Source organism: Aspergillus versicolor, assembly GCF_001890125.1.
Source record: "Aspergillus versicolor CBS 583.65 unplaced genomic scaffold ASPVEscaffold_6, whole genome shotgun sequence".
NCBI lineage: Eukaryota > Fungi > Ascomycota > Eurotiomycetes > Eurotiales > Aspergillaceae > Aspergillus > Aspergillus versicolor.
Genome location: NW_024467529.1, coordinates 1,266,810 through 1,281,958, shown reverse-complemented (window position 1 = coordinate 1,281,958; position 15,149 = coordinate 1,266,810). Strand labels below are relative to the sequence as shown.

Below are 15,149 nucleotides of genomic sequence, written 5' to 3'. Positions count from 1 at the left end.
GATCCTTTAGCTCAAGGATCGCAACTCTAGACAAAAAGCGGTTTATAATATTTATCAAACATTCTGCAAGGCCATAACCAGCTCGGCGTGGCGGATGCTAACAGCCTGGTATACCACAAAAAAAAAAAAAAAAAAAAAAAAAAAAAAAAAGGAAAAGAAACAGTCCCAAACGCCATGAATGCAGTTCTGACAGATTCCCTCTCGTAAAAAAAACAAAATCAACCCTTCACAACCTTCCCTGCACCACCCTTGGCTTTTGCCTTCTTCAACTTCCGATCTCGCTTTTTAAGCCCTGTCATCCCTGCTTTACAGACCTCCGCATATCGCGCATAGAACGTCTCGAGCTCGCTTTGTTGAACAACTGTCGAGAGCTTCGATTTGCTTTTCTTCTTGTCTTTGACCTCAGGGTGCGTCTTTGGATTTTTGGAGTTTGTGTTCCCGTCTGACGCGCGGATCAGGATTGACGGTTGGTTTAGTTTGTCGGTGTCTGAGGATGAAGAGTTCAACAGCGGTTTCTGGGTTAGGTAAACCGAGCCCTTAGTCTTTTGGGAGGTATTTGTGAGGAGAGTTGTGAGGGAGTTGAAGAACTGGTGGCGAGATTGTTAGCAACACTGTATCATATAGGCGAATAATATGGCACCAAAATAACATACCTCTTCATGTCCAAGAGGCGCCGGCATTTTTTCTGGAGAATTATCTTTGCTTATCGAGACGCAATTGTTTCCCAACACCTTTTGTCGTCTTCAGTTGTCCACTGTGGGGGAATAATCTCCGAGCCTCAGCCTCACCGCCTTCCGCTCCGCCATCAAATTCTGGCCATATTTTGATATTTTTTTATAGCTCCGCTCTTTTTTCTGGAGATCAATCAACTCAGATAATCACCAAAAAATGCCTCGTCCTAGGCATAATACAACGTCTTTACCTCGAGGCCTCCGACAAGAGCTCGGGATCCGAGACCGCTTCGGCGAGCAGAAGAATAAGCGGAACGAGCAAGCTTCTCGGAAGGATCGTCGGCGAGACGAGCGGGCGGGGAAAGGGCGAGGACCAGGCCTGAAGAGGAATACTGGCGGCCGGGGCTATGGCGATGACGACGATGACGACGATGGTGACTTTGATGGCTTTGATGACGGGGCTGATTTCGAAGGCGGATCTGATGAAGAGGAGGGAGATGTCATGGCAAAGTTGAAGGCTGCGAAGCAGAAGAAGGAAAAGCCCAGCTCGACCTCGAAGAAACCCAAGGCCGTACGGGATTTAGAATCTGGAGATGACGCTAGCGATCGAGAGGAGAAGGCAGCGGACAATGCTCCGCGCAAGAAGGTATCCAAAGCAGTGCAAGACAAATTGGAGCAAGACGATGCGGAGATTGCCGCGCTTGAGAAAAAGCTTGGATTGAAAAAGGGCAAGACCCCCAAAGCTTTCGCGGATGATGGATTGGACGATTTGCTGGGTGAACTGGATGAAGGATCTGCGGACGAAGGCCGGAAACGCAAACGAGAGGCGGACGATTGGTTGCGGAATAAGCGAAGAAAGGCACAAGGCCTGTCTGTTGACGAGCCTGAAGAGTCTGATAGTGACCAAATGAGCGACGAGGACCTAGAAGACTTCGATGATGTTGACGAGGACGAAGACGAAGACGAGGACATGGATCTACTAGGAGAGGATGCAGAAAGCGAAGAAGAGGAGACAGCGCCAAAGAAGCGAGAAAACCCTTATATCGCGCCCGTCCCGACAGAGAGCCAGCCGGCGAAATATATTCCGCCGTCACTACGAGCAGCATCGAACTCTGAGTCTGAGTCTCTAACCAGACTGAGGAGACAAGCGCAAGGTCAGCTAAACAAGCTGTCCGAGGCGAACCTCGTTTCCATTCTGGCGGAATTTGAGAAGCTCTATCGCGAGTACCCTCGCCAAAACGTAACCTCTACACTAATATCTCTACTCTTCCAACTCATCTGTGAGAGATCTGCTCTTAATGATACATTCATTATACTGCATGCGGGTTTCATCGCAGCCATATACAAGATCATGGGTATGGATTTCGGGGCAGAGATTGTTCAAAAGATTGTGGAAACATTTGATGCAAGTGGAGATGAAAGGGGCAAGTTTGAAGGGAAAGAGACTATCAACTTGATCTCCCTTTTATCACAGCTCTACAATTTCCACGTTGTCGGAAGCACTTTGATATTTGATTATATTCGGCTGTTTCTGCAAGATATTAACGAGGACAATACAGAGCTCCTTCTCAAGGTCATCCGAAGTACGTTCGCCTTTATAAACAATCAGCGTGACTTAAATAACTGACTACTCAATCAGACTCCGGCCCTCAACTTCGACAAGATGACCCGTCATCGCTCAAAGACATTGTCCTCCTCATCCAGCCAGCTGTTGCAAAAGCCGGCGAGGCCTCTCTCTCCGTCCGAACAAAATTCATGATCGACACAATCACAGACTTGAAAAACAACCGCGTCAAATCTGGAGCTATCTCGACCGTCGCCTCAGAACATATTACCAAGATGCGCAAAATCCTCGGCTCCCTCAACAACTCGCGCGTCATTCGTGCCTCCGAACCTATCAGTATCTCCAGAAACGACATCCACAACTCCTCCAAAAAGGGCAAATGGTGGCTTGTCGGTGCCAGCTGGAGAGAAGACCCTCTCGAGTCCGCCCGGCAGGAACTCTCTGGCCTCCCTCTAAGCAACCAAGCCGGCGCCGCGATGGAAGATGACAGCGATGGTGAACCAGACTTCGGCTCCATCGCCAAAGCACACCGCATGAATACCGATGTCCGCCGCTCCATCTTCGTCGCTATCATGTCCGCAACAGACTACCAGGATGCACACGTTCGCCTCCTCAAACTCCGCCTCAAACGGGCGCAGGAGTTCGAGATCCCTCGCGTCCTCACACACTGCGCCATGGAAGAAGACGCCCATAACCCTTACTACACGCTAATCGCGCGCCGACTCTGCGGGGAATTAGGCCGCCGCATTAAAGTCTCATTCATGTTCACGTTATGGAACGTCTTCAAGCGCATGGGTGAAACGGGGGATCTTGACGAAGATGACGAAGACGAAGCTGGTCTGCAGGGTGAAGACGAAGAAAATCCGCTGTCCATGAAGGCGATCGTCAACCTTGCAAAGATGTACGCCTCCCTTATCGCGGATGGCGCACTCACACTTGGAATCCTGAAAACACTTAACTTTGCATACCTGCAACCAAAGACAAAGACATTTGTCGAGCTCCTCATGATAAGCATTGTCCAACAATCACAGAAACAAAAGAAGAAGAAGAAATCCAAATCGAAATCGAAGTCAAAGGACGAAGAAGAACCAGCTCTCGATGAAAAACCTCTCGTGGAGATCTTCATGCGGACTCGTGACACACCGCAGATTGTTAAGGGGTGTATATATTTCTTGAAAAAGGTTGTCGCAAAGACAGACATTGTTGCTTCCGAGAAGGAGCAGGCCATGGTGAAATGGGGAGTGAGGGTTGCTGTTGATGCGTTGAAGGTTGTGGAGGCTGATGAGGGTGCGCTGTGATTCCACTCGACTGTATACCCGTTTTCTTATATTTGGGGTTTTAGAGCCAGGCGTATGGTTTGAATGTGATTTTGGGTCTTTAAAAAGGGACTGCATTGTACATATATTTATTGATAGACTTGCCACGAAGTATATATATATATATTTTTTCTGGAAAAACAAGGAAAGGATTTCAGGCTAAATATGTTGTTCGTCAGGATATCATATAACTTGGGTTCGCTTGTAAACGCTCGAGTCAATAACGAAATGACGAAATGACGGTATACTATGTAGGCGATATAACCTCCCATTCCATCCCTACAAGCCACTTCCCCAATCCCGGAGATCGTTCACTCTCACGGCGTAGGATCTGCTCATGATCGGGTATATGATTTGTATCACTCTTCACCCCCAATTCCCAGACTAATCCCCGAAGGACACCTACTACATCTCCCGCTTCGAGGCCAGGTACACGGGAGGAGGTCCGCATCTCACCTGCGCGCAAACGAGGGAATCCTATGAGTAAGACATTTTTCGTAACATTGTTTCCTGGATCGAAATCTTCGGGAGATGCCATAGTTTGACCCTGTAAGAATGCCAGTGGACCGCAACTGCTAAGAGCGGATTGACGGACATTACTTATGCGAAGCATCAGTGAATACCTGTTGGTGTTAACCGAGTGCGAATCTTCCTCGTTGCGGCGACCAAGGGTAGCTTGAATTTGCTGTTCTCGCTTTGTTCCCATCTCTAGGACCCAGCTGCGCACTTCGGCTGCCATACTGCCAGGAAGATAACTTGGGCCGGATGAGCGCTGCCGGCCACGGCGGCGGAGTGTACGAGATGATGGAGAGAACGGGGTTGGAATAGCGTTTGAATTATCCGCCTGTTCTGGGGATGGAGAGCGAGGCAACGAGAATTTCGGCTTTGGTGGTGCTTGAGATGACGAAGAGATAAGGAAGCGTGGGTGACCTCGGGCGGACGATTTGCCAGTTATAGGTGTTGCCGGAGGTCGCGGTGTCTTCTGAGGAGTCACACGAAAGGGCAGAGATGGTGAAGGAGGATCCGTTGCGAATGATGATGACTCTGGAGGAGAAGTCTCGATGGTATCATATGGCTTTCTCCTTTGAGTTGCGGGCGCTGTTAAATCAGAGACACGGCGTCGTTTAGGGCGATTGCTCGTGGGACCAAAAAGGGCCTCAATCTCTGCATCTAGCTCGCTCGTGTCCGGCAGTGGACTAACTGGGGTGCCTCTGGGACTGACTCCGTTGTCAGTCCTCTGGTGGGAGTCCTCATCTAGATCCAAATCGCTGCCGGAATCTTCAATCACTTCCTTTCGGCGCGACGGCGGATCACGGGCAGGAGTTAGAGCCCTATGTGATTCTTGAGGCAGGCCTGTATCATCTTTTGGAAGAATATTGTCTCTGTCCGCTGCCCGCTTTTGCCGAGCTACTGGTCTCTGCGAGAACAGAAACCGTGGGGTTGAGGCGAACTGGGAACGCGCATTGCTGCGGGGAGGCGCGCGTAATGGTGTCTAATAGTAAATGAGTTTCACTTCATTCAGGGCCGAAGAAGACCTACTCTTGAGGACGGCATTGAGATAGATTCTGAGATATAAATAGCTATCACATCATGGTAAACGTGCACGACTTAAATTGTGGTTGACAGGTGTCGATGTTGAGTCCCCCAGCTCTACACAGTAGAACCACTGTCCTGGCCCGTGCGCCAACTCCATTCCTTTTCTGATCTAGTGCACTACCCATCTCTATATAATGAGTGCTTCTATAATTTATATCCCATTCCCCATTCCCATTTCCACAGCCTCCATTGCCGTACCACGGCCGAATGATTTGTGATGCTTCCCAATTCCCATGTATGAACTTTCCCCTTTCAAGCATGTGTAACTTGTCGTGACAGTATATCCCACTTGCAATGCATTCCGGACAGAGGAGGATAAAGTCAAGCGCCTCTTTGTATATGCCACAGCGGCTAACGATCATCTAGCTCAGTGACCCAGAAATCACATCCGTTACAAAGATAGTGGGCATAACCAGCAGCAATTGTATCAGCTTCGTTATCACCCACCGACCCTGGCCCATCCGATAGGTCTGTTTTGTGCATCTATCCCCTGGTGATGATCTCATCTCATTCGACGAAGCCATTTCGGAGGGAAATATCGGTAATATATGAAATGGGTGGTGCTCACTGGCGATAGAAAATGGGCTTCGGCCTGCGGATGTCGCCCTATATATCGCCTTGCTGCCATGAATTAGCAAAGTGCGAGTAGCTATGCTGTACCCATTGAGAGCAGCAATAAATACAGCCGTTCGATTGGATCTGTCCACAGCATCGACATCGGCTCCGTGATGCAGTAAAATTTGGATAATGTTATTGTGACCGGATTCTGCTGCTCTGAGTGGAGGGGTTGCGCCATGGTCATCAGGAATATTGGGGTCTGCTTCAGATTCCAGTAAGACCTTGACTATTCCCTCATACCCACACGATGCTGAAATGGACCGACGTTGTGCTCTGCAATTGAGGTTCGCCCCGGCGCCAACCAAGACTCGGACCACTTCTTCATGGCAAGCACTGGCCGCCAATAATAGGAGTGACCACTCATCAACCTGGTCCCGAGTTTCGCAATCGGCACCTTGCTCCAAAAAAAAAATATTTTCACTATATTTGCATGGCCCATTTGAACGGCGTCAACCAGCAGAGAGGTACGGTCTCCTTTAAAGACCCATCTAGCTCCCTTTTCTAACAGAATCTTAACATTTTTTGCGGCAACTGTCAGTGGTGTCGTTCCCCATTCACTCCCAGTCGATTCATAAACCGGTTTACCGTGCAATTGTGACATCTCAACAATTTTGCAGTGGATGTTGACTCCTTTCTTTAGAAGCAACTCTACCACCTCCGCGAACCCCAGCTTTGCTGCCTGGAACAAATGTAACTCGGCACATTTGTCCAGTACATATCCCCCATTAACGTGCTCAAGAAGAACCTGAACAATGCCGGAGAGATTAGAGTTGATAGCTGTTTCCACCAGCAAATTGGTGCTTTGCGTAGAGTATAGCTCGGGAGAACCATATTGTAGCAGTAGCCGTACAATGCCTTCGTGCTTTTTTTGCACGGCTAGCCATAGTGCTGATTCATGTTCATGAGCACTAGATGCTTCTGTATATTTGTCTCCACTCATATTATACGGTCCCTGAGTGGTTTGTGCACCGCTGCCGAGCAAAAGCTCCACGGTCTTTTCTCTGCTGTTATCGTTTAGTGGTGCCCTCTTGTCCCCCTCCAATCGCAGCTATTAGGGGGGTGTCTCCAATTGCATTTTTAATGTCAATTGACGTAGTAGTCTTTGACATAACCTCGACAGCAAACCCAAGGCCCAATTCTACAGCTAAGCGAATGCCCGTGGGTTCACGTATGTCATCCCAGTCCGACCTCCCTTGAAAATAGTAGGCAACCTAGTTGTATGATAACACCTTCTGATTGTTTTTCAGCAGACACAGGATCATATCTTCATCCACGGGCTGTCGCAGAGAATGGTAGGCCAGGGATTGGACGGAGTACTCCAAAAGTGGATATTTCTTCAGGCGTGAGAAGAAATCGCCTATTGTCTTGGACGGTACGACAAGTATGTGATACATTTGTTCCCAATAATGGAATGCGTTTGCGGTGTCCACCTAGACCATGCCCGTTCAAAGTATTCTTGCGTAGTACAGTGGACTAAGCGAATCACATGGCTTCTCTCGTCGTAGGCTGCCAGTCCGGCGCATGCAGCAAGCATGTCTTTTGGTTCCGGTAGGTTCTCCTCATCCAGAAATGGCTCGTGGAGCTCAACATCAAGCGCGTGTTGGAGATCTGTCAGTGTCAATGCCCTAGTACGTTTACGTCTGACATTCACGATAGAGTGACCCTTTTGCTCTACAACATTATAGCAATTCACTATATTAGCAAGGTTAACACTGAGGGATCATACCCACCTCTAGAGAATCCATTGGTATGGTCTGATATAGTACTGCCATATGCAAGGAGATATTCTTATATTGCTTAGAACCTTGGCTACATATCACTATGTAACGGACGGTACAAGAAGTAACACTGTGCGCCTATTTCTCCATGCTATCGAACTAAGTTCTGTAAAAGGCTTGGGAACACTGAAACCACACATGCCCAGATACGGGAGAAAGCAGAATTGCGAGGCCCATTTTCGGAGCCGAGAACATCGTCACTTTCTATGCAAATAACTGGCGCTGGAGGATGTGGGGAATGAGAAAGATTCATGAATCATAACCACAGAAATTTTGTCTATGAGAAGAACTTCCGAGCAGTGGCCTTCTCCTGAGCCTCTCTGGTTTTGATGGCCTTCTTGACTCTAGCAGTCTCGGCCGAGATCGCGGCATCGCTAGGAGCCAGGCTGGAAGCCGCCTCCAGGTCCTTCAGAGCATCATCTTCTTCCTTGAGTCCGGTATGAGCCACCGCGCGGCGATAGTAGACCTTCGCTTTGTCCGCATCCTTTGCGCTAGCAGCACCGGCAACTTCCAAGGCGTACGTAGCCCAGGTTTTCGCGTTCTTGAACTGGCCCAATTTGTTTGCGAGAAGAGAAGAATTCGAGTGGAGGGTGAATCGCAGAGACTTGATCTGAGCCTCCAGTTCCTTGGGATCTCCCTCCTCCGGCTCCGGAAATTCATTGAGATAGCGTAGACCCTTCTGGTACTTCTCAAGACCCAAGTTGATGTCGCCGCTCTTAAAAGCCGTGTTTCCGAAATTCTTCAGCTCCGAAGCAATCTTGAAGCACACTGGAGCACTCAGCTCCTCTCCCTGGTGGTCATCGGGGAAGTCCTCGTATGGGTCACCGGTAGCATCGGGAACCTGCTTGTCCGCATTTTCATATTCGTCCCCGGTAAGTTCACCACAGTCCACGATGGTCACGTCAGATTGAGGCTTGTCGGCCTGAGTTGGCAAATTCTCGATCTTGCGGACCACGCTCTTGCCGTTGAGCACTTCACCAAAAACCACATGTTTGCCGTCTAGGTGAGGAGTAGGAACGGTAGTAATGAAGAACTGGCTGCCGTTTGTGCCGGGGCCAGAGTTAGCCATGGAAAGGAGGAAGGGACGGTCATGCTTCAGCTCGAAATTCTCGTCGGGGAACTTTTCGCCATAGATCGACTCGCCGCCAGTGCCGTTGAAAGCAGTGAAGTCACCACCCTGAATCATGAATTGCTTGATAACTCGGTGGAAGATCGAACCTAACAGGAGATACTGGTTAGGTTTCTGAATAGCTATTGGTGTAGAGACTCGCCATACCCTTGAAATGCAGGGGCTTGCCCTGGTTTCCTTCTCCCTTCTCGCCAGTACAAAGTGCTCGGAAATTCTCTGCGGTCTTGGGGACGACTAGAATCTGGTCAGAAAGGGAACGAAAAACCGCTGTACGGGCCGTGGACAGTACCATCATTGAACTATGAAGCGGGGCAATTAGCAAAGACAGTCATGAGAGTCAGCTTAGGCACAAGACCTACCAATTCAAGAGCAACGCGACCGGCTTTCTGCTGGCCGATTTGGATGTCAAAGAAGACGCGAAAACGACCTTAGGTTGAGTTCTGTTAACGGACTGGAATTTGTTGGATCGCAAAGCGGGGAAGTCTGGAAGACATACGCTGGGATTCAGCCATGGTTGTGGGGATAGAGAAGGGTATTGTAGAAACGCTGGTATAAACGGAGAAGACGGAAGTAGGGACAAATGATAGGCGACCAAAGGGGTGACGAGAGAGGGAAGTTATTAAAGCCTGGAGGGGGAAAAGAGAGGCCAAAGTGGGCTGGAGATGGCCAGCTCCGATGCTTCAGAGAGTTCCATCACCTTCCATGACTCGCGCTACGAACCCCAACTTTTGCAAGCTGTGAATCCAATCGTTAATCCCAAACAGGGGGGCTAGCTACCGAAGATGAGGGGCTCAGCGCTATTGTTATTTTCTTTTATTACCTGTCTAACTGTAGTGGGTGTTTCTAATTAAATCAAGCTAAAATGATCGCTGAGATGCAGTGGATCATGTCGACTTAGTATTTTGATTACTATTAGCCTCCTGTGGCTGGCTCCGGACATGGTTCTATAAATGCACGCTGTCTATATGTACAGTCATAAGGGTATCATAATGGCCTGAGTCCGTCGGTACTCTGCGTCTACTCTAAAAGCTCTGCGGGGAGCTTGAACTCCACGGTTCCTGTCTTCTTTGAATCCGAGTCTTTGTCATCGGCGCTTTTTTCTCTCTTCGGTAATTGTGTGTCGACCTCGATAGTAACCTAAAGAGAAAATACAGTCAGCCTTGCCCTTATTAGAATTTGAGAAATCCACTGGAGAAGTGAGAGCTAACCGCCCCATCCTCACTGCGGTAGTCTACACCCACCGGCCCATCATTGATAAGCTCGACATCCATCATCGCCTGGAAGACACCGTTCTTAATCCGTTCAGGTTTGTAGTTCTCGCCGAGGCGCTTATAGAAGTAGTCGTATAGCTTGCGTGCCGTTTCGGCATTGGCAGCTTCGTGGAAATCGGGTTGTTTGCCTTTCTTCAATTGGCCAAAAAGGGTAAATTGAGAAACTAGAGATTTTAGTTGGCGCTATGAAAGGAGGGCAAAAAAATCAGTAATCATACCACAAAGTACTTCGCCATCGATATCCTGGATATTCCTTTTCCACTGTTGCGACCGGCCTGGTTAGCCTAGTTCAGAATCCAATGCAATCCACTTGCCTGTTTGTCTGTCTCGGCCGGGAATAGCTTCGCCTTCAATATCCGGTTGATCATTGTGTCTATGTCTTTTTCTGTGTCTTCCCGGCCAACTCCCGCGAGCACAAGGAGTCCCCGTCCAATCTTGGAGATAAGCTGGCCATCGACGGTGACGGAGGCGGATTTAACCCGCTGGATAACAGCTGCACAGGAATTAGTATGAGGCAGTGTAACACAATGTTGTTTGCTGACCTTTCATAATGTTGGTCAAATAGTCTTGCCGTTTGTTGCTGTTGTTGAGATGCCATACATTAGCCGGCGGTCATGGGCGGAGACGAGCCACTGTGTAGCGAGAACCACCAACCCTGAATAAACAATACAGCTCCACAGGCAATTCAGTTATATAATAGGAAGCAGTATAAATCCAGCTTAGACAATAATTAAAACCAGGTCAACGGAATAGCAGTGAACAGTCCGAGAAACTTCCCCGCGCAAAGCCCAGCTGGGCAAGGCTGTGGGCAGTATTTTCCAAAAGTGACCGCCTTCTACTCTTGGCGACATCCCCAGCTTCGTGGCCCACCGGAAAGAGTAATTGACATTCACAGGCTAGCGGAGGCTTTTTATTACTGTCACAACAGACACTTTTGAAGTGCAAAATTGCCGGGCAACACAGACATTCCTTCCCTCGGGTTCCGACTTCAATCCGACCGTTTTTGAAACGACCCCGATCTCCCTTCGAGCGATAGCAGCGGAATTTCATCTCTTGGCACCGCGGTTCGCATGAGCAACAGACAGCGGCGATGACGTCCCGCAAGACGCAGCAGGAGATAGACAAGACCTTCAAGAAAGTCGCGGAGGGTATCCAGACGTTCGAAGGCATCTACGAGAAGATCCGTGTCGCTAACAATCCCACACAACGTGACAAGCTCGAGGAGAACCTGAAACGAGAGATCAAGAAGCTTCAACGATATCGTGATCAGATCAAGTCATGGGCGTCTGGAAATGAGGTCAAGGATAAGGGGCCGCTGCTTGAGCAGCGAAGGGCCATTGAGACTGTGAGATCCACAGGACCTGCAGGGTTGGCTTTTTGCATATCGATACTGACGGAGCATACTGTAGTGCATGGAGCAGTTCAAGGCTGTCGAGAAGGAGATGAAGACGAAAGCATATTCCAAAGAAGGCCTATCTGCGGCGTCACGACTCGATCCGAAAGACAAAGAAAAGGTTGAGACCTGCGATTTTCTGTCCAACATGGTTGATGAGCTGCAACAGAAAATAGAGGCGATGGAGGCAGAAGAGGAGTCGCTCCAAATGTCGATGAAGAAAAATAAAAAGGACGTTGCCAAAAACAACCGTTTGGCAGACCTTGCACACTTCATTGAACGTCACAAATGGCACGTAAATAAGCTGGAACTATTGCTACGATCACTCCAGAATGGAAACATCGAAACGGCCCCGGTGGCAGATCTCAAAGAGAGCATCAAATACTACGTGGAGGATGGTAACAATGTTGACTACTCTGGGGAGGATGAGACGCTGTACGACGATCTGAATATTGGCGACGACGCCGAAGCACCATTCGGAGGCGGTGACAACGACAAAGTATCGTCGCAAGATGCTCAGTCGATGCAGGATGAAGAGATTGAACCAAAACCCAAGCCCAAACCCGAAGTCACTGCCACGAGCAACCGCAGGCCTTCTGCTCAGATGAAATCCCCTCTTCCAGTTCTGGCAGCTCTGCACCCGTCCAGTTCCAGTAGCTCGACATCTGGCATGAAACCTGCACCTCCTCCCACGCGCCTGCCTGGTGAAACGCTCAAGTATGCGTCTGCAGCAGCAGCAGCTGCTGCAAGCGATAAAAACGGCGTTGGCATCGCCCCGCTGCCTCCTCCACCAGGTGCTAGTCCCGCCTTCCCAGCTGCAGTGCCCGCCTCGAAAACTTCCTCTACCGCCTCACCTGTCGTGTCACTAGCACAGCCCGTGTCGAAGGCCACACCTACAGCAGCGATAGTTGCAGAGGAGGGCCGTTCGCGGACGCCTGCTTTCAGTCCCAAGGTTCCAGCTGCCGTCAGCGCGTCGAATACGGTGCCGACGACACCTGCGATGGACAAGGCAGAAACTGCCACCACGAAACCACAAGCCGCTGCCAACGGAGAGCAGTCTGGTAAAGAGAATCAGCAACGGGAAGATGGAGAAGAGTCTATCTACCACCTGCCCCCTGGTCTGCAAGATTTGATCCATTCGTTTGAAGTTACCAAAAGTCGCGCATCGGCCAACCCCTCAAGCCAGCCACCTTCAGTGCAGCGCCTTCTCACGGCCTCCGCAGCCAATTGCCCCGAACCTGGAGACTCGGAAAAGCCGCGTCACTACAAGCCCCAGAACCCGTACAACACGCCTCTCTACTACCCGCAAGAGCCACTTGCCATCTTGGACGACCCTCGTCTCTATGAAACAGGGCGGATCGACACAGACACCCTGTTTTATTTGTTCTATTATCGCCAGGGTTCCTATCAGCAGTACTTGTCGGCAAAGGCGTTGAAGAACCAGAGCTGGAGGTTCCACAAACAGTACCAGACATGGTTCCAGCGACATGAGGAACCCAAGACGATAACAGAGGAGTTCGAGCAAGGCACATATCGCTTCTTCGACTACGAGAGTACTTGGTAAGTTTTGGATTCACCTGTTTGCGTCTGGCTGTCTCAGCTTCCCCTCCTCCTTCTTTTCGTTTTCCCATTTCTTTCTTTCTTTCTTTTTTTTTTTTTTTTTTTATTTTCTAACAGAGGCTGCAGGATGAACCGACGCAAGGCAGATTTCAAGTTTGTCTACAAGTACCTGGAGGACGAGTTGTAGTCTTCACCTTGTACTCCCACCCCCTGCATTTATTTCCCCTCCTTCGGATGGCGATTGGGTTTGATCGGGGTCACCTGTCTAGTCAGAAGCAGACATCGAAAGGGAAACTTTTCCATCCTGATTGTTGTTCGGTGGGAGAAAAGGGTCTGATCTTGCCTTCGCTGCAAGTGAGACGGAAGCTGACGGTTTTCTTTTTTTTCTTCTTTCTTTTCCTTATTACTGTATGTATCTCGATGGGTCCAGGAACAGGTGTTATGAATGGGTCTGCGGGACAGGGAGTTCAACGCTGTTCTTTAGTGGCGGCTGATGGACATGCAGCCATGTCTTGAGCTGCTGCTTGGTTAACCAATTGAAATAGAAACATGCCCATTTCCCAGAGGACGAAAAGGACGAAAAGCGTATGCCTGCAGAGTACTTTGGGCATCCGGCGTAGAGTGACAGGGGGGTTCTTGTAGACTGTTACACAGACACAGCGAAGCAACACGGGCCTCGTGGTGAATGCAATATGAAAGCCAGGATCGAGGAGGCATTGATGGTGGCTGTGAAGGGTGAAGGGCCCTGATCGGCGAGGACAAAGACAAGAAAAATAAGAAAAAAATAAAATAATAAATCGGGTAAAGTGGAATAATAATTAAAAACCCGAATAGAAAAAAACCGGGAAAATAAGAGAACAGAGAATAAAGAGAACAAAAGAAATCGCGCGTGCTAGACAAGAATAACCTGGGTAAAAATAGGATCGAGAGTCCATCTCGAACGCTGGTGAAGCTACACTAGTCCGATCATCATATTTGTCGACGCTGTATTGTTGCCTCATCGAGGTTTGGTGAGGGATTTTCGTTTAGCGCGACGAGCAAGAAGGATCGCTTGAGCAAGATCAGAGAACTGGGAAAGTGATCATGAACGAGCAAAGCAACTCGGCCTAGCGAGTAGCAAGCGGTCCCTGAGGTATTTTCTCCGCGAGAGTCTGCCTTGTCAGCCTCCTCCAGACCGCTCGTCCGCGCACGCCCACACCCTCCATGCCTCCCGATGAACCGCGCAGTCAACTCGAGTTAGTCGACCCGGTTCCTCCCTCCATCATTCCGCATTTCATCATCAATCGCGATGACGCTTCAATTTACAAGGCTGGCGCTCCTGGTGCGGATCCTCAACGCCCCGCCGCGGAAATCGTGCCGACTGCACGCAGGGCCCGGCGCTTCAACAGTCGTGTGAAGAGCGTCTGAAGATGCTCTAATGACTCGTATTCTTGCGTAGTGCGTACTTTGGTCCATCGGGGCCCTCCGACCAAAGGGCAAAAGACCCAAGGTCCAAGTGCCTGCAGCGAATGACGATCCCGCACGTTCACCCTCAGGCTTCAGCGCCCTCGTCCGTACTTGGAAACCTTGAAGTGCGAGAGTCGGTAACCTGGCAAGACGAGGCTGATTGGCGACAACTCGAGCCTCATGCCTCCATCCCTCGTCTTGCCACCCTCTGGGCTCCCTCGAGCATCCTGAGTTCCCGGCTTCCCGACTTACACAGCCCACGCAGTAGACAGTGTGGGGGATCGCTATGACGACGTCAACCCTGGAGTACAACAATGCAACCGCAAAGGGCCCAGTCACTCAACGCCAAACAGCCAGTCCGGATTCTCCTTCCAACTCATCGGCCCGTGTGGGCGGCCACTGGGCAGTTGCAGCCGCTGCCATTGGTGCAGAAGCACGCTAGAAGGCTGGCAGAAGGTTCCAAGGCTTCGATCCTTTTTCTAGCGCTGACGCTAGCCTGCACAAAGACGCTAGCAAGGATCCCTCGTTCGCCCTGTGCCAATCGCACGGCTCGGCTGGGGTGGCTGTGTGGGCTCTTTTGTCCAGTATCTGCGCGGAGTCGGCATGCATGGCCATCTTTTGCCTGAGCCGGCCACTTGCTCACCTGATATTCGGCCAGGATGTGTTCGTATCGCTAACCTGACGGCGGGCCTAGTCGCTGGGGCTAATGCATGTGCGAAACCGTCTTGATGACTTCCACGAGTCCTCGATTCACCCAAGCCCTCCTAAATCCCATTATAAAAGCCCTCCCTGCACCCGGTCACCTGC

The 15,149-nt window shown here is 50.0% G+C and overlaps 7 protein-coding genes across 7 annotated transcripts; 2 read left to right on the top strand and 5 right to left on the bottom strand.

Annotated features, from left to right (window-relative positions):
* Positions 1–134: 134 nt before the first annotated feature.
* ASPVEDRAFT_151996 (signal recognition particle 14 kDa protein) lies at positions 135–725 on the bottom strand. The gene is made up of 2 exons (XM_040808287.1): positions 654–725; positions 135–587 (listed from the first exon to the last, which is right to left on the bottom strand). Exons 1-2 carry the CDS (start codon positions 678–680, stop codon positions 219–221), a joined length of 396 nt encoding a protein of 131 aa, XP_040669273.1. The 5' UTR covers positions 681–725; the 3' UTR covers positions 135–218.
* A 139-nt stretch (positions 726–864) lies between these two features.
* ASPVEDRAFT_42978 (MIF4G domain-containing protein) lies at positions 865–3,579 on the top strand. The gene is made up of 2 exons (XM_040812721.1): positions 865–2,254; positions 2,311–3,579. The coding sequence occupies exons 1-2, from the start codon at positions 889–891 to the stop codon at positions 3,531–3,533; spliced, it is 2,589 nt and encodes an 862-aa protein (XP_040669272.1). The 5' UTR covers positions 865–888; the 3' UTR covers positions 3,534–3,579.
* A 219-nt stretch (positions 3,580–3,798) lies between these two features.
* Positions 3,799–5,105, bottom strand: ASPVEDRAFT_53889 (uncharacterized protein; the record flags this gene model as incomplete). The annotated part of the gene is made up of 2 exons (XM_040814857.1): positions 3,799–5,043; positions 5,091–5,105. 2 exons carry the CDS (start codon positions 5,103–5,105, stop codon positions 3,799–3,801), a joined length of 1,260 nt encoding a protein of 419 aa, XP_040669271.1.
* An 886-nt stretch (positions 5,106–5,991) lies between these two features.
* On the bottom strand, positions 5,992–6,705 carry ASPVEDRAFT_30022 (ankyrin repeat domain-containing protein; the record flags this gene model as incomplete). The annotated part of the gene is made up of 1 exon (XM_040810304.1): positions 5,992–6,705. One exon carries the CDS (start codon positions 6,703–6,705, stop codon positions 5,992–5,994), a length of 714 nt encoding a protein of 237 aa, XP_040669270.1.
* Positions 6,706–7,473: 768 nt separating this feature from the next.
* On the bottom strand, positions 7,474–9,429 carry ASPVEDRAFT_73172 (peptidylprolyl isomerase). Its single transcript, XM_040816192.1, has 5 exons — positions 9,169–9,429; positions 9,032–9,099; positions 8,962–8,971; positions 8,820–8,906; positions 7,474–8,794 (listed from the first exon to the last, which is right to left on the bottom strand). Exons 1-5 carry the CDS (start codon positions 9,182–9,184, stop codon positions 7,821–7,823), a joined length of 1,155 nt encoding a protein of 384 aa, XP_040669269.1. The 5' UTR covers positions 9,185–9,429; the 3' UTR covers positions 7,474–7,820.
* Positions 9,430–9,494: 65 nt separating this feature from the next.
* Positions 9,495–10,641, bottom strand: ASPVEDRAFT_42973 (D-aminoacyl-tRNA deacylase). Its single transcript, XM_040812719.1, has 5 exons — positions 10,486–10,641; positions 10,258–10,436; positions 10,162–10,204; positions 9,881–10,107; positions 9,495–9,809 (listed from the first exon to the last, which is right to left on the bottom strand). The coding sequence occupies exons 1-5, from the start codon at positions 10,490–10,492 to the stop codon at positions 9,690–9,692; spliced, it is 576 nt and encodes a 191-aa protein (XP_040669268.1). The 5' UTR covers positions 10,493–10,641; the 3' UTR covers positions 9,495–9,689.
* Positions 10,642–11,033: 392 nt separating this feature from the next.
* On the top strand, positions 11,034–13,083 carry ASPVEDRAFT_133523 (uncharacterized protein; the record flags this gene model as incomplete). The annotated part of the gene is made up of 3 exons (XM_040807038.1): positions 11,034–11,288; positions 11,353–12,896; positions 13,023–13,083. The coding sequence occupies 3 exons, from the start codon at positions 11,034–11,036 to the stop codon at positions 13,081–13,083; spliced, it is 1,860 nt and encodes a 619-aa protein (XP_040669267.1).
* Positions 13,084–15,149: the final 2,066 nt, after the last annotated feature.

Bases quoted from the DNA above. Each gene is read 5' to 3' on its own strand.
- ASPVEDRAFT_73172 (XM_040816192.1), bottom strand. The intron at 8,795-8,819 runs GTATGGCGAGTC...CTACACCAATAG, and splicing joins CAAGCCCCTGCATTTCAAGG to CTATTCAGAAACCTAACCAG.
- ASPVEDRAFT_42973 (XM_040812719.1), bottom strand. The intron at 10,205-10,257 runs GCAAGTGGATTG...CGGTCGCAACAG, and splicing joins CGGCCGAGACAGACAAACAG to TGGAAAAGGAATATCCAGGA. The intron at 10,108-10,161 runs GTATGATTACTG...TAAAATCTCTAG, and splicing joins CGATGGCGAAGTACTTTGTG to TTTCTCAATTTACCCTTTTT.
- ASPVEDRAFT_42978 (XM_040812721.1), top strand. From the start codon at position 889: ATGCCTCGTCCTAGGCATAATACAACGTCTTTACCTCGAGGCCTCCGA. The intron at 2,255-2,310 runs GTACGTTCGCCT...CTACTCAATCAG, and splicing joins CCTTCTCAAGGTCATCCGAA to ACTCCGGCCCTCAACTTCGA.
- ASPVEDRAFT_151996 (XM_040808287.1), bottom strand. From the start codon at position 680: ATGCCGGCGCCTCTTGGACATGAAGAG. The intron at 588-653 runs GTATGTTATTTT...TCTCGCCACCAG, and splicing joins CGCCTCTTGGACATGAAGAG to TTCTTCAACTCCCTCACAAC.